Source organism: Cherax quadricarinatus, chromosome 9, assembly GCF_038502225.1.
Source record: "Cherax quadricarinatus isolate ZL_2023a chromosome 9, ASM3850222v1, whole genome shotgun sequence".
Lineage (NCBI taxonomy): Eukaryota > Metazoa > Arthropoda > Malacostraca > Decapoda > Parastacidae > Cherax > Cherax quadricarinatus.
Genome location: NC_091300.1, coordinates 36178737 through 36203646, shown reverse-complemented (window position 1 = coordinate 36203646; position 24910 = coordinate 36178737). Strand labels below are relative to the sequence as shown.

Here is a 24910-nt window from a genome sequence, read left to right as displayed (position 1 = left end):
TTGTATTCTCGTTTTAATGGTCTCGCATGATAAAAGGGAAAACATATTGCAGAAATAGAGATGATTTTGATTAGTTTCACGATGAAAATGACCTTGAAATAGAGCTCAAAGTAGCGGAAATGTTTGATTTTTACCAATGTTCAAGAGTAAGCAAATCATACCGCATGTCCAATACATGTCAACTGGGGAGTTTAATGTTTTTTCACTAGTGCACTGATATCATTTATACCATTTTTACAATAATGCAGTAGTCTGCATAACAGTAAATTTTGTATTTTTTGTATGAATAAAAAATCAAAATAGAAAGCAATAGTAATATAAGAGCGGCCTAAAGACGTGACTGGTGAACAGAGGATATGTTATTTTAGTGCCAGGAATGTCTACATTGTTTATTCTAGACCCTATTTTGAAACTGACATCTTTTTTAATATGCATGAAATTGGCCAAATTGCCAATTTCTGACCATTTTATTGTGTAGTTCAAATCGGTAAATGGGCAGTTTCTTGTACTCAATTGATAGAAAAAGTCGAGTTCTAAAGAAATAGTTATGAGATTGGTCAACTGGAACAAGGGAATTGGCCAAAAACAGAGCTCAAAGTAAGACGGCGAAATCGCCGATGTGTATATGTCTCCGAGACCACTAACTTTGCAGGAGCGTAATTCCGTGAGTTTTCAACCAAATTTCATACTTTTGGTGTCATTACCATCGGGAAAAGTTTCTCTATAATTTCACACAAAAATTCCATTATATTCAAAAATAATTTTGAATAATTCATGTATTTTTTTAAAAATGCTTTAATCATTGAAAAAATCGGAAAAATATGCTAAAATGATGTTTTACTGCATATTTCGATGATTTGGAGCATTTAGAACACTTTTCAAACAAATCTTACTTTTTAGCTAAAATACATGGATTTTCACACTTGAAATATGTATTGACACAATACTACACTAAAATGTCATATTTAAGTTACTTTCAGCATAAAATTCAATTCCATCAGTAATTCTGATTAAAAGTTTGAAAATCCACGAATTTTAGCTAAAAAATCAGGTTTTTCTGAGACACGTTCTAAATGCTCCAAATCGTCGAAATATGCAGTAAAACATCATTTTTGCAAATTTTTCCAATTTTTTCAATGCTTCAGGTATTTTTAAAAAATATATGAAATATTCAAAATTATTTCTGAATTTTATCGAAATTTTATGGGCTCTTTGAAAAATATGGTATATACTTTAAAATGTTGAAAAATGCTCGAAAATTATATTTTTTGGCATATTTCGACGATTTGAGGCTTTTCCAAGCATTTCTTGACGATTTAGTTCATTTAGAATGTTTTTCTGACAAACCTTATTTTTTAGCTAAAATACATGGGTTTTCACACTTTTTCATCAGATTCACTGCTACAATTGAATTTTATGCTAAAAGTAAGCTAAAATATATTTTTGTGAAGTATTTTGTTAAAACATATTTTAACTAAAAAAAAAAAAAGCTTTTCAAGAAATGCTTGAAACAGCCTCGAATCGTCGAAATATTCCAAAAAAATATTATTTTCGAACATTTTTGAACATTTTAAAGTATATTGCATATTTTTAAAAAATCCCACAAAAATTCTATTATATTCAAAAATGATTTTGAATATTTCATGTATTTTTTTCAAAATACTTGAATCATTGAAAAAATTGGAAAAATGTGCATATTTCGACGATTTGAAGCATTTAGAACACTTTTTAAAGTTTATTTTTCAGTAAATATTCATGTGTTTTCAAACTTTTTAATCAGAATTACTGATGCAATTGAATTTTATGCTAAAAGTAAGTTAAATATGAAATTTTAGTGAAGTACTTTGTCAATACATACTTCAAGTGTGAAAATCCATGTATTTTAGCTAGAAAATAATGTTTGTCTGAAAAGTGTTCTAAATGCTCTAAATCGTCGAAATATGCCGCGAAACATCATTTTAGCATATTTTTCCAATTTTTTCAATGATTCAAGTATTTTTTTAAAAAATACATGAAATATTCAAAATTATTTTTGTATATAATGGAATTTTTGTGAGATTTTTTAAAAATATGTAATATACTTTAAAATGTTGAAAAATGTTCGAAAATAATATTTTTTGGAATATTTCGACGATTCGAGGCTGTTTCAAGCATTTCTTGAAAAACTTTTTTTTTTTTTTTAGTTAAAATATGTTTTAACAAAATACTTCACAAAAATATATTTTAGCTTACTTTTAGCATAAAATTCAATTGTAGCAGTGAATCTGATGAAAAAGTGTGAAAACCCATGTATTTTAGCTAAAAAATAATGTTTGTCTGAAAAATGTTCTAAATCATCCAAATCGTCAAGAAATGCTTGGAAAAGCCTGGAATTGTTGAAATTTGCCAAAAATATCATTTACGAGTGTATTTCAATTTTTTTTTTTTTTTTTTTTTTTTCAAAAAATTTTGCAACATAGAATGACAGTTTCAGAAAGGGGCTTGTGACAGTCAAAAGGTTAATACCACTCCTCTCATCCAGCCCATGGACCAGCAGATCATTTCAAACTTCAAAAAACTGTACACCAAATCAATGTTTTGATGTGACCTCAGACACTCACTTGACCCTAAGAGAGTTTTGGAAAGACCACTTCACTATCCTCCACTGTATAAACCTTATGGGTAAGGCTTGGGAGGGAGTGACTTCCAGGACTTTCAACTCTGCTTGGAGAAAATTGTGGCCAGAATGTATCCAAGAGAGGGATTTTGAAGGATTTGGGGCTGACCACTGAAGAGCTGCATGAAATATACATTTACCTACACAGAAAACAATGAGACATGCAGAATAAAACAATAAAATGACACCTTCATTGAAGACTTGTTGATGAGTGATGAGATGGGAGGAGGGGAAAGGATGGAGGGGTACTATTGTTTGGAAGGGGAATCCACCTCCATAATGCCTTCAGGTACCAAGTCCTTTTCTGGGGTTACTTCCCTTCTTTGTTTTTTAATGCCACTAGGACCAGCTTAAGCATCACTAAACCCCTGTCGCTCAAAGAGTGTTTCAGTTTGGTCTGTATCTGGCATTTCTTAAATCTTCCCTAAAATGGGACACAACATTGTCGTTGTACATGTTGCCAACACGGCCTGCAACAGCTTTGTTAGGTTGATGTTCATCCTTAAATGTTTGAACCTCACTCCACTTTCCACAAATGTCCTTCATCTTTGAAGAAGGCACCTTCCTCCATCTCTCCTCCTCCTCCTCTGAAGCAATTTCCTGAGCTGTGGTCTGTTGCTGTTGCAGACAAAGGCCTTGCAGCTCTTCAGTGATGCTGAACATGAGAGGGGCCCCTCTCTACCCAATAAGATACTTCCTCATGTGATAAGCCTGTCTACAAACCAAAATCTGTTACAGTAGATCTTTGTTTGGCATCATCTCTGTCTGTGTCTGGAATAGCTTGGACTTGGCCTACCTTACCTGGTGTGAGCTGAAAATTCTGAGTATCCACATTATTTTCTTGTGGCCCTTTAGTCTCACTGTCCAGTAAGTGACTCTTGAATTGGTTTTATACAGTGGAACCTCAAATATCGAACTTAATCTGTTCCAGGAGTTAGTTCTAAATTCGAAAAGTCTGAAAAGCGAAGCAATATTTCCCATAAGAAATAATGGAAATACAATTAATCCATTCCAGAAACCCCAAAAATATTCACAAAAAAATACATTTTATAGAGATTAATTATAGTTTTACATACAACAAATATAGTGTTCAATTATGTATTAATAGATTTAAATAAACATATAAAATAACATTTTACTTACTTTTATTGAAGATTGGTGATGGCATCTGGAAGATAGGGAGGAGGAGAGAGGGAGTTGGGGTTAGTGTTTGGAAGGGGAATCCCCCTCCATGAGGGCTTCAGGTATCAAAGCCCTCTCTGGGGTTACTTCCCTTCTCTGTCTTTTAATGCCACTAGGACCAGCTTGAGTCACTGGACCCCTGTCTCACAAAATAACTGTACACAGTCCTCTGTTTCTGGTGCCTCTTTAAGATTTCCCAAAAATGGGACATGGTTCTGTCACTGAACTTGTTGCAAAGATGGCTTGTTTCAGCTTGCTCAGGGTGGTACTTCTCCACAAACATTTGGACATCATTCTACTTGGACATCATTCTACTTCTGTATTATTTCCTTCTTCACATCTATGGTGTTTCTCACTTTCTTTACCACAGGGGTACAACTAGCAAGTTTCTTTGGGCCCATTGTAGCTTATTTCACAGTCCCACAAGCACTAAACATAATGAAATAATCGTAAAATGTTTGAATGAGAGCGCAGGTTAGTGTTCACTCAAGCATCAACAAAACCAGACTGGCTCATCATGCCTGTGTGGGGATGCAGACTGAACGGGCTGCCGGACAGGTCCGGTACCCAGCGGTTCGAAAATAGAGGTGAGTTCGATAATAGGGACAAAGTTGGTTCAAAAAAAGGGTTCTATTTTCGAAGAGTTTGATAAGCGATATGTTCGAAATTTGAGGTTCCACTGTATTTTCATTTTGAGCTGGCATTATGGCTGCTTTCTCATAATCAGCTTGCTGTTCTGCATCCTGCTTTGCTGTTTCTGTTTCAAGGAGATTTTCTTCTGGTTGAATGCTAGTAGTTGGCTGGATAGCTCCACTACACTGATTTCCTTCTGTTAGTATCAATGTATCTGCTTCACCGCTGGCACTTGTTGCTTCTGTCAGTGGCTGATGCAAGAAAGCAGTGACTGATCTTAACTTCTTTATCATATCATTTTCAAGTCTTTCTTTCTTGTGCTTGCTAGCACTACTTTCAAAATCTTTTACTCATGCTCAGATTAGAATCTGAAAAAATTGAAATTAATCTACAACAATTATTAGAAAGGAAAACATGAAGGGGCATTCTCACAAAATGGGGTTCACTTCAGTGAAGAAAAAATAAAAAAATGAACTTATTTCTGTATAATATTTGGGCAATATTTTTCTTAAGGAATTGTTCCTTATTGGCAGTTATATTGCCAAAATGGCAATGTCCTCTGTGGCTTTGCAGATACTTCCACAGCTGTGTTTTCAGCTTATCTGTTTAATTGCTTTCCTAGAAAGACAAAATCAATGCAGAAATCAGTGCTAGTGTCAAGTTATTGCCTTAAGATAGCATTATTCTGAAATGGAGTGCAAGGAACGTTACTGAAGGGTTGTTTAGGGAATACAGTGAGTTATGACAGCATGTATAAGAAACATCTATGAAAGTGTGAGAAATATTATACACCTTGGCCAGAGGCCCCCCTAGATTTTGAGGCCCTAGGCTTCAGCCTACGAAATCTATAGGAAAATCTGGGACTGACATGCATCAGCAACTAGAATTTAAGGTAAGAAAACATAATTTTACTTAATTTAGCTTCACATACTTTTAATTATGTACACCTCGATACACTTACATTATAGAGTTACAGAACTTTTAAAAAACTTATTTGGCTTTTTGAAGTGTCAGGAACATAGCCCTATTTTTTCCATATGTTCTGTAATTTGCTTAATGTGATTTCATGTAACTCATTGGTTTTCTGAAATGTAACTTCATTGTTATTTGATGGTCTACTGCCAATGAGCATCATTCTTTAAACAGTTATTTTTTATTTAAAGCCCATTACCAAGGTGTGGCATGTTATACTAATTAGGAAATATTGTATATACCATTTCTGTCCTCTTAATACTAATGCTTGTGTAGGTTTAAGCCATGGTACCTAGAAGAATGTTCTTCAACTCTGGCAACCACATACAGTTCAGGGACCCCAGGGCTTGACCGTAGTGTTGCCACAGTTGACATGGATGGCAACCTAAGACCCGAACGCATGTGCACCGTTGAGCATACAGGTAAGATACTGCCACAGATGGCATGCAAACATCTAAATAGTATATAAATGTATACAGTGGACCCCTGGTTTACGATATTATTTCATTCCAGAAGTATGTTCAGGTGCCAGTACTGACCGAATTTGTTCCCATAAGGAATATTGTGAATTAGATTAGTCCATTTCAGACCCCCAAACATACACATACAAATGCACTTACATAAATACACTTACATAATTGGTCGCATTGGGAGCTGATCGTAAACCGGGGGTCCACTGTATATGTATATTTAAAATGTGCGGGTGTTTTTTTTTAACACACTGGCCATCTCCCACTGAGGCAGGGTGACCCTAAAAAAAAAAAAAACTTTCACCATCATTCACACTATCACTGTCTTTTCAGAGGCATGCAGATAAAGCTTAGATGTCACTCCAAACAGCAAATATCCCAGACCCCTCCTTTAAAGTATAGGCATTGTACTTCCCACATCCAGGACTCGAGTCCGGCTAACTGGTTTCCCTGAATCCCTTCACAAAATATTACCCTACTCACACTTAAACAGCTCAAGTCCCTAAACCCACTTGTCTCCACTCCTATCTAACATGCTTTTACATGCCTACTGTATGTCCAGCTCCTTGCACACACCTCTTTTACCCTCTCCCTCCCTCCATCCTTTTATTAGGCTGACTCATATATATATATATATATATATATATATATATATATATATATATATATATATATATATATATATATATATATATATATATATATATATATATATATATTCTTTCAACACACCGGCCGTATCCCACTAAGGCAGGGTGGCCCAAAAAGAAAAACGAAAGTTTCTCTTTTAAATTTAGTAATTTATACGGGAGAAGGGGTTACTAGCCCCTTGCTCCCGGCATTTTAGTTGCCTCTTACAACCCGCATGGCTTACAGAGGAAGAATTCTGTTCCACTTCCCCATGGAGATAAGAGGAAATAAACAAGAACAAGAACTAGAAAGAAAATAGAAGAATACCCAGAGGGGTGTGTATATATATGCTTGTACATGTATGTGTAGTGTGACCTAAGTGTAAGTAGAAGTAGCAAGACGTGCCTGAAATCTTGCATGTTTATGAGACCGGAAAAAGGACACCAGCAATCTTACCATCATGTAAAACAATTACAGGTTTTCGTTTTACACTCACTTGGCAGGATGGTAGTACCTCCCTGGGCGGTTGCTGTCTACCAACCTACTACCTAGGATATATATATATATATACGTATGTATATGTATATATATATATATATATATATATATATATATATATATATATATATATATATATATATATATATATATATATATATATATATATATATATATTCTTTCTTCTTTCTTTCAACACACCAGCCGTATCCCACCGAGGCGGGGTGGCCCAAAAGGAAAAACGAAAGTTTCTCCTTTTACATTTAGTAATATATACAGGAGAAGAGGTTACTAGCCCCTTGCTCCCGGCATTTTAGTCGCCTCTTACAACACGCATGGCTTACGGAGGAAGAATTCTGTTCCACTTCCCCATGGAGATAAGAGGAAATAAACAAGAATAAGAACTAGAAAGAAAATAGAAGAAAACCCAGAGGGGTGTGCATATATGTGCTTGTACATGTATGTGTAGTGTGACCTAAGTGTAAGTAGAAGTAGCAAGACGTACCTGAAATCTTGCATGTTTATGAGACCGGAAAAAGGACACCAGCAAACTTACCATCATGTAAAACAATTACAGGTTTTCGTTTTACACTCACTTGGCAGGATGGTAGTACCTCCCTGGGCGGTTGCTGTCTACCACCCTACTACCTAGGATATATATATATATATATATATATACGTATGTATATATATATATATATATATATATATATATATATATATATATATATATATATATATATATATATATATACGTATGTATATATATATATATATAAATGTACAGTGGACCCTCAACCAGCGATATTAATCCGTTCCTGAGAGCTCATCGTTAGTCAGAATTATCGTTAGTCAAGTTAATTTTCCCCATAAGAAATAATGGAAATCAAATTAATCCGTGCAAGACACTGAAAAGTATTGAAAAAAAAAAATTTTTACCACATGAAATATTAATTTTAATACACACAAACTGAAGATTACATGCACAGTTACATGACACTTACCTTTATTGAAGATCTGGTGATGATTGATGGGATGGGAGGAGGGGAGAGGTGTTAGTGTTTAGAAGGGGAATCCCCTTCCATTAGCACTTGAGGCAGCAAGTCTTTTTCTGGGGTTACTTCCCTTGTTCTTTTAACCCTTTCAGGGTCCGTCCCATAGATCCATGGCTTCACGTTGAGTGTCCAAACCGTAGATCTACGCCAAAATTCTAGCGCCGTCAAATTTAGCATGAAAACGCTCATAGGCCTACATGTGAGAGAACGGGTCTGCATGGTGGGTGTGCGCCATAAACAAAAAATCTAGGCGCCCGCATAGCATTGTGGGAACGCCGGCTCAGTTACCTTTGTTCACTATGCCTCGTCGCAAGTCATCTCTCACTCCCCGGAAAATTGGGACTCTCCTCTTCCTATCTGATAGTTCTGACACTGATGGAAGTGGAAATGAAGACGAATTCTACGGCTTTGATCAGTTAGTGACCAAAAAGAATGACCAGGATATCGATAAAAGTGCAGAAAACCCTGACGATCCTCAACCTTCTACCTCTGGTGTGGGCACTCGTGACTCACGGTCGGTTGTTCCTCAATGCAAGAGAAAACTAATATTTTCAACGCGGCCAGGCCTCTGACTTCAGTAATGATGATGATAGTGACGTGGATTGTGATTTTAATGCGCCGACGATCATTCGAGTAGTGATAGTGAGGAATCATATTCACCAGTGAAGCGTCGGTATGTTCGCCGCCGCATGCGCTCGGGTAGTGTACCCTATGCAGTGCCCAGGGGATGGAGTACATCCCGGAGTACATCCTGGAGTACATCCTGTGGCCATACACCAGTTTTAGGTAGTGATTGTGAGGATGATGTGGCTACACTTGGCATGGATAGACCACAGGCATCAGTGGATGGTGGTAGTGGTGATGGAAGTGGCACCGCCATGCGTGACTCACCAGCCCACGCTGGGACCCACGCTGCTGACTCGTCAGTTCAAGGACAAAGCGGAGCATCAGCCACCACCCCACCACAACCACAACCACCCGCACAACCAGCCTATGATGTCCAGTATCCACCAGCAAACCGTATGTGGGATTGGCAGCAAAGTCGCAATTTTGTTCCCAAGCCTCACCACTTTGATGACTCTCAAAGTGGAATTCTACCTACTTGTCCCCTTGGAACCACGGCCAATGAACTGGAATTCTTGGAATTATTCTTTGACCAGCCATTGATGGAAACTATTGTCAGGGAAAGTAATAAGTATTTTGAGTACACCATGGCAAATACGATCTTATCACCACAGTCAAGACTACACAGGTGGAAAGAGACGACTGTTGCAGAAATGTATTTGCTTTTTGCAACAATAATGCTTATGTCTCATGTGTATAAGCATAATATAAAAGCATACTGGTCCACAGATCGGCTAATTTCTACCCCGGTCTTCAGTGAAATCATACCAGTGAACAGGTATGTTGCACTTCTCTGACAAAACCAGGCCTGACAGAAGTGACAGGTTATACAAGATTAGAAATGTTTTCATGTATCTCAAACAAAAGTTCAGCATATACTTTTATCCATTCAAGAATCTTGTAATTGACGAGTCTTTGATTTTGTTCAATGGTAGACTGTCATTCAAGCAGTATATACCGAGCAAGAGGAAACGCTTTGGTATAAAACTGTTTGTACTCTGTGATTGTGACAGTGGCCTGGTGTTGGATATTGTTGTATACATGGGTAGTAAAACATTGAAAGATGCCAAGATGTTATTGGGTATCTCAGGTGATTTCGAGTGAGAAACATGATGGCACCTTATCTTGGTAAGGGGCATACATTATATACCGATAACTGGGTACACAAGCCCATTACTCAGTGATTTCATGCGAAAGTGAACAAGACAGATGTGAGTGCCACAGTGCATTCTAATCTTAAACATATGCCCAGGCTCAACGCAGGTGCTCGTGGTGATGACGTGCAGGTGTTTACTGCCAATGACATCATGGCATTACGGTGGCATGACAAACGAGATGTCACATTGTTGACAACCATTCACCGTAATGAAATGCAAGACAGTGGCAAAGTTGATCGAGTGACTAATGAACGATTGAAAACCAGTGACAGTGATTGATTATACACAAAACATGCGCTTGGTTGACAAATGTGACATGCAGATTGGTTTTGTTGACTGTGTTCGTAAGAGTTAAGTGGTACATGAAACTTTTCTTCCATCTCATGGACATTTCAATGCTCAATGCATATATGTACCAAATAAAGACTGGCAACAGACCATCGTATGGTGAATTTTGTTTGTCTGTTGTCAGACAACTCATAATGAAGTACCAGGTAAGAACACCTGCTATACAACAAGGTCCTCGAATTACCCAGGATATACCTGCCGCTTGAGGAGGGAAGGTGATATTTCATAATACAACTCCTTCAACTCAGAAGAAATTTGCTCAGAAGAGATGCATCATCTGTGCACAAACAAAACGACGGCAACAAAGACGCAAAGACACTCGGTTTATGTGTGAGGAATGTAAGGTGCCTCTGTGCATGGTGCCTTGTTTCAAGGAGTTCCACAAGCTCCAGCAGTTCTAAACCATGTCCAGTGATTGTAAATATGTAAATATATGATAGAACATTAGTATTATATAATATTTGTGCATGTTTATTGTAATAAACAACAGTGGTAAACAATAATATGATAATAACTTTAGTGCGGTTATTGTGTTCAATACAGTGAGTTTATATATATATATTGTATACAGTATTGGTCTCTCAGGCCCCAAATGTTAGTAGGAAAAAAAAATTGGAAAAGAAAAGAAAAAAAACTACAAAAACTGCTAAATAAAATAATGCGCATATGTGGAATTCGTCGATGTTGCCGCCACCACATCATTTTTGACAAACTTCTTGGCACTGTATCTCGGTAAGTACTGATCAGAATTTTTTTTTTGTCTTATTACCTTCACAAAAATATGCTCTTTAATTCTGTAAGAAAAAATAATTTTTTTTTTTTCAAAATTTCTTGGACACTGGAGCACCACTTCAGATTTTGGCCTTGGACCCTGAAGGGGTTAATGCCACTAGGACCAGCTTCAGAGTCACTGACTTCTGTCGACAACATATCTGTCCACAGAGGCCTGTACCTCTGCCTTCCTTTATGACTTTCCTAAAGTGGTTCACAACATTGTCAGTGTAATAGTCACCAGCACGCTTGCAGTAGCTGTGTCTGGGTGATTTTCATCAAAAAAGGTTTGCACTTCAAGCCACTTTGCACACATTTCCCTTTATCTTAGAAGTAGGCAATTCTTCAATTTCTCTCCCTCAAGCAGTTTCCTCAGGTCTGCCTCTTGCTGTTCAAGATGATCTAGCAGCTCATCAGTGGTTAGTTCTTCACTGTCCTCCACCACCAACTCTTCCACATCCTCCCCACTAACCTCCAACCCCAAGACTTCCCCTAATGCCACAATGGATTCCTCAACTGGCATAGATTCTCAGGGTTAGCCTCCAAACTTCAAAATCCCTTTGTCTACACATTCTGGCCACAGTTTTTTCCAAGCAGAGTTCAATGTCCTCTTAGTCACTTCCTCCCAAGCCTTACCTATAATGTTTACACAATTGAGGATGGTAAAATGATCTTTCCAAAACTCTCTTAGAGTCAGTTGAGTTTCTGAGGTCACTACAAAGCACCTTTCAAGCATAGCTTTTGTGTACAGTTTCTTGAAGTTGGAAATAACCTGCTGGTCCATGGGCTGCAGGAGAGGAGTGGTATTAGGAGGCAAAAACTTCACCTTCTCCCTGAAAGCTGGCTGCCTTGGATCAAAAGTGTAGCGCAAGCTACATGCCAAGGTATTGTCCAGTGTGGGTAGATTGGTAAAGCACTGCGTACCTTGTCCTAAGGTTCGTAGGTTCGAGTCTCCTTTAGCCAGAGATCAGTGCTTGTATTTGGTTTCTGGTCTGTGTACTGCATTGTTAAAATTCTAGTAAGGTTGATGCATGCAGGGATGAGATGAGCTGCAAGCCTTCTCCCTGAAAGCTGCTGCCTTGATCAAACGCAGAAGCAAGCTACACGCCAAGGTATTGTCCAGTGTGGGTAGATTGGTAAAGCACCGCGCATCTTGTCCTAAGGTTCGTGAGGTTCGAGTCCCTTCCCAGCCAGAGATCAGTGTTTTTATATATATATATATATATATATATATATATATATATATATATATATATATATATATATAGATAAATGTAAATATTGTGAAAGAGAGTGAGTCTAAGCTGCAGGATTCATTACATAGTCAAGGAACTATGGATAGTTCCTTGACAATGTGAGTAGTCACAAAAGTGCTTGAAACTTCACTACTCTTTCACAGTGGTTGTTTTGCATATTTTAAAATCATCTGTTTACTGTAATCTTATTGTATATATATATATATATATATATATATATATATATATATATATATATATATATATATATATATATATATATATATATATATATATATATATATATTTTATATATATTATATATATATATATATATATATATATATATATATATATATATATATATATATATATATATATATATATATATATATATATATATAATATATATAATATAATATATATATATATATATATATATATATATATATATATATATATATATATATTTATATATATATATATATATATATATATATATATATATATATATATATATATTTATATATATATATATATATATATATATATATATATATATATATATATATATATATATATATATATATATATATATATATATATATATATATATATATATATATATATAATATATATATATATATATATATATATATATATATATATATATAATATATATATATATATATATATATATATATAATATATATATATATATATATATATATATATATATATATATATATATATATATATATATATATATATATATATATATATATATTTATATATATATATATATATATATATATATATATATATATATATATATATATATATATATATATATATATATATATATATATATATATATATATATATATATATATATATATATATATATATATATATATATATATATATATATATATATATATATATATATATATATATATATATATATATATATATATATATATATATATATATATATATATATATATATATATATATATATATATATATATAGTATATATATACAGTGGACCCTCGACCAACGACATTAATCCGTTCCTGAGAGCTCATCGTTAATCGAAATTATTGTTAGTCGAGTTAATTTTCCCCATAAGAAATAATGGAAATCAAATTAATCCGTGCAAGACACCCAAAAGTGTTGAAAAAAAAAACTTTACCACATGAAATATTAATTTTAATACACACAAACTGAAGAAGACATGTACAGTTACATGACACTTACCTTTATTGAAGATCTGGTGATGATTGATGGGATGGGAGGAAGGGAGAGTGTGGATGGTGTTAGTGTTTAGAAGGGGAATCCCCTTTCATTAGGACTTGAAGTGTCAAGTCCTTTTCTGGGGTTACTTCCCTTCTTCTTTTAATGCCACTAGGACCAGCTTGAGAGTCACTGGACCTCTGTCGCACAACATATCTGTCCATAGAGGCCTGTACCTCCCGTTCCTTTATGACATTCCTAAAGTGTTTCACAACATTGTCAGTGTCACAATTAAACACTTGTTCAGGTTTCAATTCTTCACTGTCTGTGTACTCCTTGAATTCCTGCACATATTTTTCAGCTGATTTTTGGTCCGAACTGGCAGCCTCACCATGCCTTATCACACTATGTTTGCCACTACAATTCTTAAATCTCTCAAACCAACCTTTGCTGGCCTTAAATTCACTCACATCACCACTAGTTGCAGGCATTTTTCTAATTAAATCGTCATGCAACTTCCTAGCCTTTTCACTTATGATCGCTTGAGAGATGCTATCTCCTGCTATCTGTTTTTCGTTTATCCACACCAATAACAGTCTCTCAACATCTTCTATCACTTGCGATCTCAGTTTCGAAAACTTAGTTGCACCTTTGGCAAGAACAGCTTCCTTGATTGCCGTTTTCTTGGCCACAATAGTAGCGATGGTTGATTGGGGTTTTGTGTACAACCTGGCCAGCTCGGAGACATGCACTCCACTTTCATACTTAGCAATAATCTCTTTCTTCATATCCATAGTAATTCTCACCCTTTTTGCTGTAGGGTTGGCACTAGAAGCTTTCTTGGGGCCCATGGTGACTTATTTTGCAGGTGCAATCACTAAAAACGCTGTGATTATATGAAATGTTCCGATTGTATGTTTGGATGGGAACACGGTGGCTGGCTGGCTTGTAAACACTGGCCACAAGTGGACGTGTCTCGAACGGAACGAATCGTGTTGGTGGAATTTTTTAGCGCTAGTCGAGGCAAAATTTTTGCGTTAAAATGTATTGCTAGTCGGATTTAACATTAGACGATGCCATCATTGGTCGAGGGTCCACTGTATAATATATATATACACCTACCATCCGACTTACGACCTGCTTGACTTACGACCACTCGACTTATGACCATGTTTTTTATGCCAAATTTCTGGGAAATAAACAACTATTTGTATTGTACACAGTGTTTATCCTAAACCTTACAGTATAAAATACAGTACTAACAACATAAAAAGTAAAGTAAAACATGAAATACCAAAATAAAACAATAAAATAAAGTCATTACAAAAATGTTTTGTTGATATTCAGTAGTAAAGTTCGACTTACGACCATTTCGACTTACGACCGGTTTCTTGGAACCGAACTCGGTCGTAAGTCGGATGGTAGGTGTATATAAATATATACATGACCAAAAATTTGCAAAATTTTTGCATTTGGTCACAAACATAATCAGGTGCCAAACAAACACAGCCAAGCCAATTTTCACATTCTGCGCCATTTTTTTCACATGCGCCAATTTTCCCTACTTTCTGTTGTTTGTGCACACCTAACAAAGACCCCCTCCTTTAGTCAGTGTTGGTATGTTATTTTCTCTTATTTAAGGTTTCTCTCTATTAAACTGTGCATTATTTTGTATAATTAAGGATTTTTCAAACTTTGATTATTTTTTTGTGCTTAAAACTCTAAAAAAACAAAAAACAAACAAAAAAAACTGTTTACAGAGAATGGTTCATAAGGGTCTAGAATGGACTTGTGCAATGTTATTTTTCTCTGTTGTTCAAGGTTTTCTCAGTGTTATTCAAGGTCTTTACATTTAGTTTATTATTACATTGTGCACTCTGTGGTATATATTAACTATTTTTGTGCTTGAAAATCTTAAAAAATAATATTTGTATGCAGTTCGTAGGGGTCTGGAATGGATTACTCATATTTATATACAATCCAATGGGGAAATTAAGTTTGGGTCATGACCAAATTGGGTCGCGACCAGTGTCAGAATGAATTATGGTCGTGACTGGAGGTTCCACCATATTAGGTTCTAATGAAAAATTTGCGAATTACTGAAGCTGTGAATTCGCAGGGGTCCACTGTACTTTAATTCCCCAGCATGAATAAATCACCATTAATAGTATAACACTACAGTTACACCAGCAGGACTAGTGGGAAAAATAAAATGATGTATAACCCAGTGCAAACCAACCTGAAGAACCTCTTAATACCAAAAGAATGAGTGCCTCTCTCTGTAGACATGACCATACTAAACACCACCATTGTTGTATTGTTAGCACCCTGTTGAGAATTGCATTGATGCTGGTGAAGTGCTCTTGATCCAAGGAACTGGACTTATCCTCTCCTTGTATTGAATCAGGATACATCACATTCCCCATATGATCTGTTTGGGTGTAGCACTGCCCACTGATTGAAAATACAATAAAATAAATATTGACAGAAGCAAGATATTATAGCTCTCCAATTCATGCCTTCTAAACATATCATAATTGATCTATGACATCCAATTAGCATGACTGAAGGCATAGTTAGGGAAACTAGATCCATGATTAATCAAAAACTCATGACATGGTACAGTGGACTCCCGACCAACAGCGGCATCAACTAATGCCAGATTCGTCTACCGGCGCTCTTTGGCGTAAAAATATTGGCTCTTCCAACTGCGAGAAACTCGTCTAATGGCTTTCGTCACGAACGTGTCCATGTGGCTGGAGTGCAGCCTGAGTGGAGCCTGAGCAGGCCCAGCCACTCCAAGACTCAGTGTGCCAATGTTTACAAGCCGTTGCGGTCAATTCCACGTGTACCTGCAATATATTTTGTATTCAGTGTTTTTAGTGCTTGTAACTGCTAAATAAGCCACCATGGGTCCCAAGAAAGCTTCTAGTGCCAAGCCTGTGGTAAAAAGGGTGAGAATTACTATGGAAATGAGGAAAGAGATCATTTAAAAATATGAAAGTGGAGTGCGTATGTCTGAGTTGGAAAGGCTGTATAACCAACCCCATTCAACCATCACTATCATCTTGGCGAACAGAAAGGCAATCAAGGAAACTGTTGTTGCAAAAGGTGCAAGTATGTTTTCAAAATGGAGATTGCAAATAATTGAAGAGGTGGAGAGACTGTTGTTGGTGTGGATAAACGAAAAGCAATTATTAGGAGATAGTGTGTCTCAGTCAATAATATGTGCAAAGGCAAGGCAGTTGCACGATGATCTCATTAAGAAAATGCCTCAAAATAGTGATGATATTGATGAATTTAAGGCCAGCAAAGGCTGGTTTGAGAGATTTAAGAATCGTAGTGGCATACACAGTGTGGTAAGTCTTGGTGAGGCTGCCAGTTCAGACAAAAAAGCGGCTGAAAAAATATGTGCAGGACATTGAAAACTTTAAACCTGAACAAGTGTTTAATTGTGACAAAACAGGCCTGTTTTGGAAGAAAATGCCAAACAGGACCTACATTATTCAGGAGGAAAAGGCACTCCCAGGACATATGCCTATGAAAGATAGGCTGACATTAATGTTGTGTAGTAATGCTAGTAGTGATTGCAAAGTGAAGCCTTTATTAGTGTATCACTCTGAAACTCCCAGAGTGTTCAAGAAAAACAATATCATCAAGGGCAATTTGTGTGTGCTGTGGAGATCAAACACTAAGGCATGAGTCACTAGGGAAATTTACATGGACTGGTTTTATGGTGTGTTTTCCCCACTGTGAAAAATTACCTCCTGGAAAAGAAATTGTCACTGAAGTGCCTCCTGGTAATGGACATTGCTCCTGCTCATCCTCACGACTTGCAAGAGCAAATTGCAGGGGAGTTTAGCTTCGTTAAAGTGAAGTTTTTGCCTCCTAATGCAACTCCTCTCCTCCAGCCCATGGACCAGCAGGTCATTTCAAACTTCAAAAAACTCTGAACAAAAGCACTGTTTCAGAAGTGCTTTGAAGTGACCTCAGACACTCGGTTGACCCTAAGAGAGTTTTGGAAAGATCACTTCAATATCCTTAGTTGCATAAACCTTATAGGTAAGGCTTGGGAGAGAGTGACTTGCAGGACATTGAACTCTGCTTGGAGGAAACTATGGCCACAATGTGTACAAGAGAGGGATTTTGAAGGGTTTGGGGTTAACCCTCAGGAGTCTATGCCAGTTGTGGAATCTGTTGTGTCATTGGGGAAGTCCATGGGGTTGGAGGTTTGTGGCGAGGATGTGGAAGAGTTGGTACAGAACGACAATGAAGAACTAACCAATGCAGAGCTGCAAGAGCTTGAGGTGCAACAGCAACAGATCACAGCTCAGGAATGTGCTTCAGAGCAGGAGGAAGAGAGACGGAGAAAGTTGCCTTCGTCAAGGATTAAGGAAATGTGTACAATGTTTACAAAGGTGCAAGCATTTATGAATGAATTTTATCCTGTCACATCTGTTGCAAGCCGTATTGGCAACATGTACAATGACACTCTTGTGTCCCATTTTAGGGAAATCCTAAGAGCACATGAGAAACAGAGCTTTCTGGACAGATATTTTGTGCAACAGGGGTCCAGTGACTCTCAAGCTGGTCCTAGTGGCATTAAAAAACCAAGAAGGGAGGTAACCCCACCAAAGGACTTGGTACCTGAAGTCTTTATGGAAGGGGATTCCCCTTCCAAACAATAGAAAACCTGAATCTCCCCTGCTGCTGGCACATCACTCATCAACAACTCCACAATAAAGGTAAGTGGCATTTAATTATTGTTTATTTTGCATGTACCATTTGTTTCTGTGTAGGGAAATGTGTATTTCATGTAAAAAAAATTATTTTGTTTAATACTTTTGGGTGTCTGGAACGGATTAATTCTATTTCCATTATTTCTTATGGGGAAAATTAATTTGACTAATGGCTAATTCAACTAAAGGCTAGCTCTCTGGAACAGATTAAAGCCATTGGTCGAGGGTCCACTGTATATCCAACCCCCACCAAGTGTGCAGAAGGTAGGCATTCTACACTGGCACAGGATGAATCAAAACAATCTCCCTTCATTAACAAGATTGATGGAGCAAAATAAAAGCTATCAAAAGCAAGAAGCTACAATATCATCAGTACATGAAAGATTGGCTATCAGATTGGTGGGAGGAAGTATGAAGGAAGTGAATATGTTCATATATTTGGGAGTGGACTTGTCAGCAGACAGGTCTGTGAAAAAATGAGGTGAACCATAAAACTGATGAGGGAAAAAAAAAGGTGGATGGTACATTAAGGCATTTGTGGAGACAAAAATCGTTATCCAGCACTCCTGTGTGGGTGTGAAACATAGGTTGTGAATGTTGCAGCAAGGAGGTAGTTGGAGGCAGTGGAGATGTCATGTGTGAAGGGCAATGTGTACAGTAAATATTATGCAGAGAATTCATAGCTTGGAGATTAGGAGGAGGTGAGGAGTTACTTAAAATTTATTCCAGGGGCTGAGGAGGGGTTGTTAAAGTGATTTGGATATTTAGAGGGAATGAAGCAAAATAGGATGACTTGGATGGTGTATAATCTGTAATGGAGGCAAGGGGAGGTAGGGGTCACCCTAGGAAAGGTTGGAGGGAAGTACAATGCCTGTATTCTGAAGGAGTAGTAGGGATATTTGCAGTTTGGAGGGGCATCTGAACTGTATTATCTGTATGCTTCTGGCAAGGCAGTGATAGAGTAAATGATGGTAAAAGTTTCTTTTTCAGATCACCCTATCTTGGTGGGAGATGGCCAGTGTGTTAAAAATTAATAAACACACAAATACATTTGCACACATGCACATGTGTTATTCCATGAGGAAGCTGAGAAGAATCCTTCTTCCGTAAACCATGTGTGTTGTCAGAGATGAATAAAATGCCGGGAGCAAGAGGCTAGTAACCCCTTCTCCTGTGAAAATTATTAAGTGTAAAAAGAAGAAAAACTTTTGCTTCTTATTTGGGGGGGGGGGGTCAGCCTGCCCTGGTAGGAGATGGCCGGTGTGTATAATTATTGCTGATAAAATGGGTTTATGCCATATGCCAGTATTTCGCCATAAATAATTCTGTACATATTGTATAAATATTGATACTGGGCTAAAATATTATCTGTATACAGCCTGTAAAGCAGTACAGCGCTTTATTTTCCTTATAAAACATTTAAACCCTCCATGGTCATAATAAGTGTTTATTCTTGTTTCACATGTTACCTAGCATTAGTACTCAGAATGTTCTTACTTACGATTTTTGCTTTTGCAAAAATAAGGAAAATGTGATCTTTCCTTGATAATTAATATGAACAATTTATTACGAGTGTTAATAATTTAAGTTACTAATTTACTACATGTGAAATAGTAAATAAGTAAGGAAGCAAACCATTATTTAATGACAGTAATTATACAGGTTTCACTGAAACACTAAATGTATGAAGACCTTTAACCCTTAAACTGTCCAAACATAGATCAACGTTCACATGCGTACCACTCTTGAATAATTTGGGAAAAAAAATTTTTTTTTTGTTGCTGTTTAAAATGAAGAGTACATTTTCCCTGCATTCCCGAATTTTGTCATACTGCGCACACTGAGTGCACAGACTCATTCGCTCGTGTCTAGGCAACTCAGGCTTATTGTGCCAAGGTTGAAAGCATGTAAAATAAGCTGTAGATATACAATCGGAGCGCTATGCACGTGAACGTAGCTCTATGTTTGGACAGTTTGAGGGTTAAGTGTTGTTGCAGAGTAGATAGAGTATTCATTGAAAGTAAGGATTGCAATGGTAAAACTCATATTAACATTGTGAATGACAGCCGAACTGATAACAAATGGTGTTACACATTTACCGAAACAAATCTTTATTGAACACTTTTTTCAGGATCATCATATTTGGCCTTTTTTTGTTTTACTTTATACCTGGTGGCTCAGTGCTCAGCCTCTCAAAAGCTCTGGCATTTTGCTTTCCAGTGCTTGTAGTAGGCAGTAGAGAGTAGCTATTCCTTTGGTGTGTGGCACATTTCTTGATCGGGAGCTTCGATAAAGTTAGTCAGCAATTTTGTATGATGGATTGGCTAAAATTAGAAAAACATTTTTGTGCTCCAAACGTTCATTGTGAAATGTGTTGTGTCACATAAATTTTTTGTCTTTACCTTTCTAAACATCTGGCAAGCATTTAGATAATAGTAAGTAAGTAAGTAAGTTTATTCAGGTATACACAAACACAGTTACATAGATTATCATACATAGCAGCATATGTGTAGAGAACCTAGGATAACCCAAAAAAGTCAGACAGAGTGACTTATTTCCATTGGGGTCCTTTCACTTTTGCAATCTATAATATTTGTGCAATATACAGTGTGCATATTTTAATGGACATAAAATATGCACACAAAGATTCAAAAGGGATTTATTGTATCACACAAGGATAAGTCTTTATTGTAGACAATATTTTGTTTGAGATGGTAGGGCATAGACTATTTTAATAAATCTCATTCCAAGCAATACTGTTATATTCAAGATATTTTCATGAGGTATTTTATTCATATTTTACCCTAGGAACTTTTCAGTCATTACTTATACATAAGGAAAACTAACTGTATATAAAATATGACTTTAAGAAAAGAGTTTATTACTATCATTTACAATTATTATTTTTTTTTTTATTATCACACTGGCCGATTCCCACCAAGGCAGGGTGGCCCGAAAAAGAAAAACTTTCACCATCATTCACTCCATCACTGTCTTGCCAGAAGGGTGCTTTACACTACAGTTTTTAAACTGCAACATTAACACCCCTCCTTCAGAGTGCAGGCACTGTACTTCCCATCTCCAGGACTCAAGTCCGGCCTGCCGGTTTCCCTGAATCCCTTCATAAATGTTACTTTGCTCACACTCCAACAGCACGTCAAGTATTAAAAACCATTTGTCTCCATTCACTCCTATCAAACACGCTCATGCATGCCTGCTGGAAGTCCAAGCCCCTCGCACACAAAACCTCCTTTACCCCCTCCCTCCAACCTTTCCTAGGCCGACCCCTACCCCGCCTTCCTTCCACTACAGACTGATACACTCTTGAAGTCATTCTGTTTCGCTCCATTCTCTCTACATGTCCGAACCACCTCAACAACCCTTCCTCAGCCCTCTGGACAACAGTTTTGGTAATCCCGCACCTCCTCCTAACTTCCAAACTACGAATTCTCTGCATTATATTCACACCACACATTGCCCTCAGACATGACATCTCCACTGCCTCCAGCCTTCTCCTTGCTGCAACATTCATCACCCACCCTTCACACCCATATAAGAGCGTTGGTAAAACTATACTCTCATACATTCCCCTCTTTGCCTCCAAGGACAAAGTTCTTTGTCTCCACAGACTCCTAAGTGCACCACTCACTCTTTTTCCGCTGACACGTCCACTCCCAAATATCTGAATACGTTCACCTCCTCCATACTCTCTCCCTCCAATCTGATATTCAATCTTTCATCACCTAATCTTTTTGTTATCCTCATAACCTTACTCTTTCCTGTATTCACCTTTAATTTTCTTCTTTTGCACACCCTACCAAATTCATCCACCAATCTCTGCAACTTCTCTTCAGAATCTCCCAAGAGCACAGTGTCATCAGCAAAGAGCAGCTGTGACAACTCCCACTTTGTGTGTGATTCTTTATCTTTTAACTCCACGCCTCTTGCCAAGACCCTCGCATTTACTTCTCTTACAACCCCATCTATAAATATATTAAACAACCACGGTGACATCACACATCCTTGTCTAAGGCCTACTTTTACTGGGAAAAAATTTCCCTCTTTCCTACATACTCTAACTTGAGCCTCACTATCCTCGTAAAAACTCTTCACTGCTTTCAGTAACCTACCTCCTACACCATACACTTGCAACATCTGCCACATTGCCCCCCTATCCACTCTGTCATACGCCTTTTCCAAATCCATAAATGCCTCAAAGACCTCTTTAGCCTTATCTAAATATTGTTCACTTATATGTTTCACTGTAAACACCTGGTCCACACACCCCCTACCTTTCCTAAAGCCTCCTTGTTCATCTGCTATCCTATTCTCCGTCTTACTCTTAATTCTTTCAATTATAACTCTACCATACACTTTACCAGTTACACTCAACAGACTTATCCCCCTATAATTTTTGCACTCTCTTTTATCCCCTTTGCCTTTATACAAAGGAACTATGCATGCTCTCTGCCAATCTCTAGGTACCTTACCCTCTTCCATACATTTATTAAATAATTGCACCAACCACTCCAAAACTATATCCCCACCTGCTTTTAACATTTCTATCTTCATCCCATCAATCCCGGCTGCCTTACCCCCTTTCATTTTACCTACTGCCTCACGAACTTCCCCCACACTCACAACTGGCTCTTCCTCACTCCTACAAGATGTTATTCCTCCTTGCCCTATACACGAAATCACAGCTTCCCTATCTTCATCAACATTTAACAATTCCTCAAAATATTCCCTCCATCTTCCCAATACCTCTAACTCTCCATTTAATAACTCTCCTCTCCTATTTTTAACTGACAAATCCATTTGTTCTCTAGGCTTTCTTAACTTGTTAATCTCACTCCAAAACTTTTTCTTATTTTCAACAAAATTTGTTGATAACATCTCACCCACTCTCTCATTTGCTCTCTTTTTACATTGTTTCACCACTCTCTTAACCTCTCTCTTTTTCTCCATATACTCTTCCCTCCTTGCATCACTTCTACTTTGTAAAAACTTCTCATATGCTAACTTTTTCTCCCTTACTACTCTCTTTACATCATCATTCCACCAATCGCTCCTCTTCCCTCCTGCACCCACTTTCCTGTAACCACAAACTTCTGCTGAACACTCTAACACTACATTTTTAATCCTACCCCATACCTCTTCGACCCCATTGCCTATGCTCTCATTTGCCCATCTATCCTCCAATAGCTGTTTATATCTTACCCTAACTGCCTCCTCTTTTAGTTTATAAACCTTCACCTCTCTCTTCCCTGATGCTTCTATTCTCCTTGTATCCCATCTACCTTTTACTCTCAGTGTAGCTACAACTAGAAAGTGATCTGATATATCTGTGGCCCCTCTATAAACATGTACATCCTGAAGTCTACTCAGCAGTCTTTTATCTTCCAATACATAATCCAACAAACTACTGCCATTTTGCCCTACATCATATCTTGTATACTTATTTATCCTCTTTTTCTTAAAATATGTATTACCTATAACTAAACCCCTTTCTATACAAAGTTCAATCAAAGGGCTCCCATTATCATTTACACCTGGCACCCCAAACTTACCTACCACACCCTCTCTAAAAGTTTCTCCTACTTTAGCATTTACAATATTTTATGTAATTGCTTTTAGACTCTTAACATACCACTACATTACCTCTTCTGAGTAAAAAAACTTTTTAATTTTTTAACTGAAACACATCTTAAAACATTAGAGTGAATTTTTATTACATCCTCCATTTTTGAAGTAAAGGAATATTTTTTAAAAATGCTGTAATAAAAAATTAAATTCATTTGATTACTTCAACCAGGTACAAGTGCCTCAGCACCATTAGCAGCAGGCCTGTGTGCTCTGGCTCTTGAAGCTAATCCAGACCTGACCTGGCGCGATATGCAACACCTTGTGGTTATGACCTCACGTTATGAACCACTAAGACAGGAAGATGGCTGGTTTATCAATGGTGTTGGGCGTAGAGGTTAGTAATTAAACTTATTTTGAGGATTATTTTCATTCTCAATCAGTATTATTGCACTTAAGCTTGGATTGCTATAGCTTTTAACTGGTGCACTAACCCTTAGGCCCTGTAGTGCTGCAACATGCCTGGAGTTGCTTGAGGCATGTTTATGTCTCATAATAATAATAAAAACCAGTGCTACTTTTAAAATTATTCTATACAAGATATTATATTGAGATTTGTAATTTGGATTAAAATTACAGTAAGCTTGAGCCAAGACACCAAAACTTAATCCACATGTGTTGAACAGTAAAGAGAGCAGACCTTTGATTGATTTCTTCTACAAACTATAATGTATGTTTCACTTTTATCATTTGACATTGTCAGGTAGCTACAATACTGGATAATGCCTTTGCATAAATTAATGGAAAGCCTTCAATTTTTTAAGATTCAATTCTACTGGATAACCAGCATTTTTGAACAGATTATTCATTAGAAGACAATTTAGTAAGGATTATGTATTTAAGTACGGAAGGTTAGTAACTCAGAATAACCCAGCAAAGCCTCATAAGGGTTCCCTTGGGATGTAACCCCCACAGTAGCCAATTAACACCTAGACCATATGGTGACCATATGGCCAACAGGTGTAAAGTGAGCTATCCACAGATTTCGTTTGCCTGGAAATCAGATCTGGGTCCAGCTCTTCCATGCATCCATGGTACATCACTTTTGTTCTTTATTTTC

At 36.9% G+C, this 24910-nt stretch overlaps 1 protein-coding gene across 2 annotated transcripts in view; it reads left to right on the top strand.

The window, feature by feature from the left end:
* The window catches only part of Fur2 (furin-like protease 2), a 1176928-nt gene that overhangs the window by 1022576 nt on the left and 129442 nt on the right, over window positions 1-24910 (top strand). For both annotated transcript variants that reach the window (XM_070083390.1, XM_070083389.1), the window contains exons 8-9: window positions 5720-5865; window positions 24023-24187. In XM_070083390.1, coding sequence (XP_069939491.1) covers window positions 5720-5865; window positions 24023-24187 — 311 coding nt within the window. The remainder of the gene's footprint in view (window positions 1-5719; window positions 5866-24022; window positions 24188-24910) is intronic.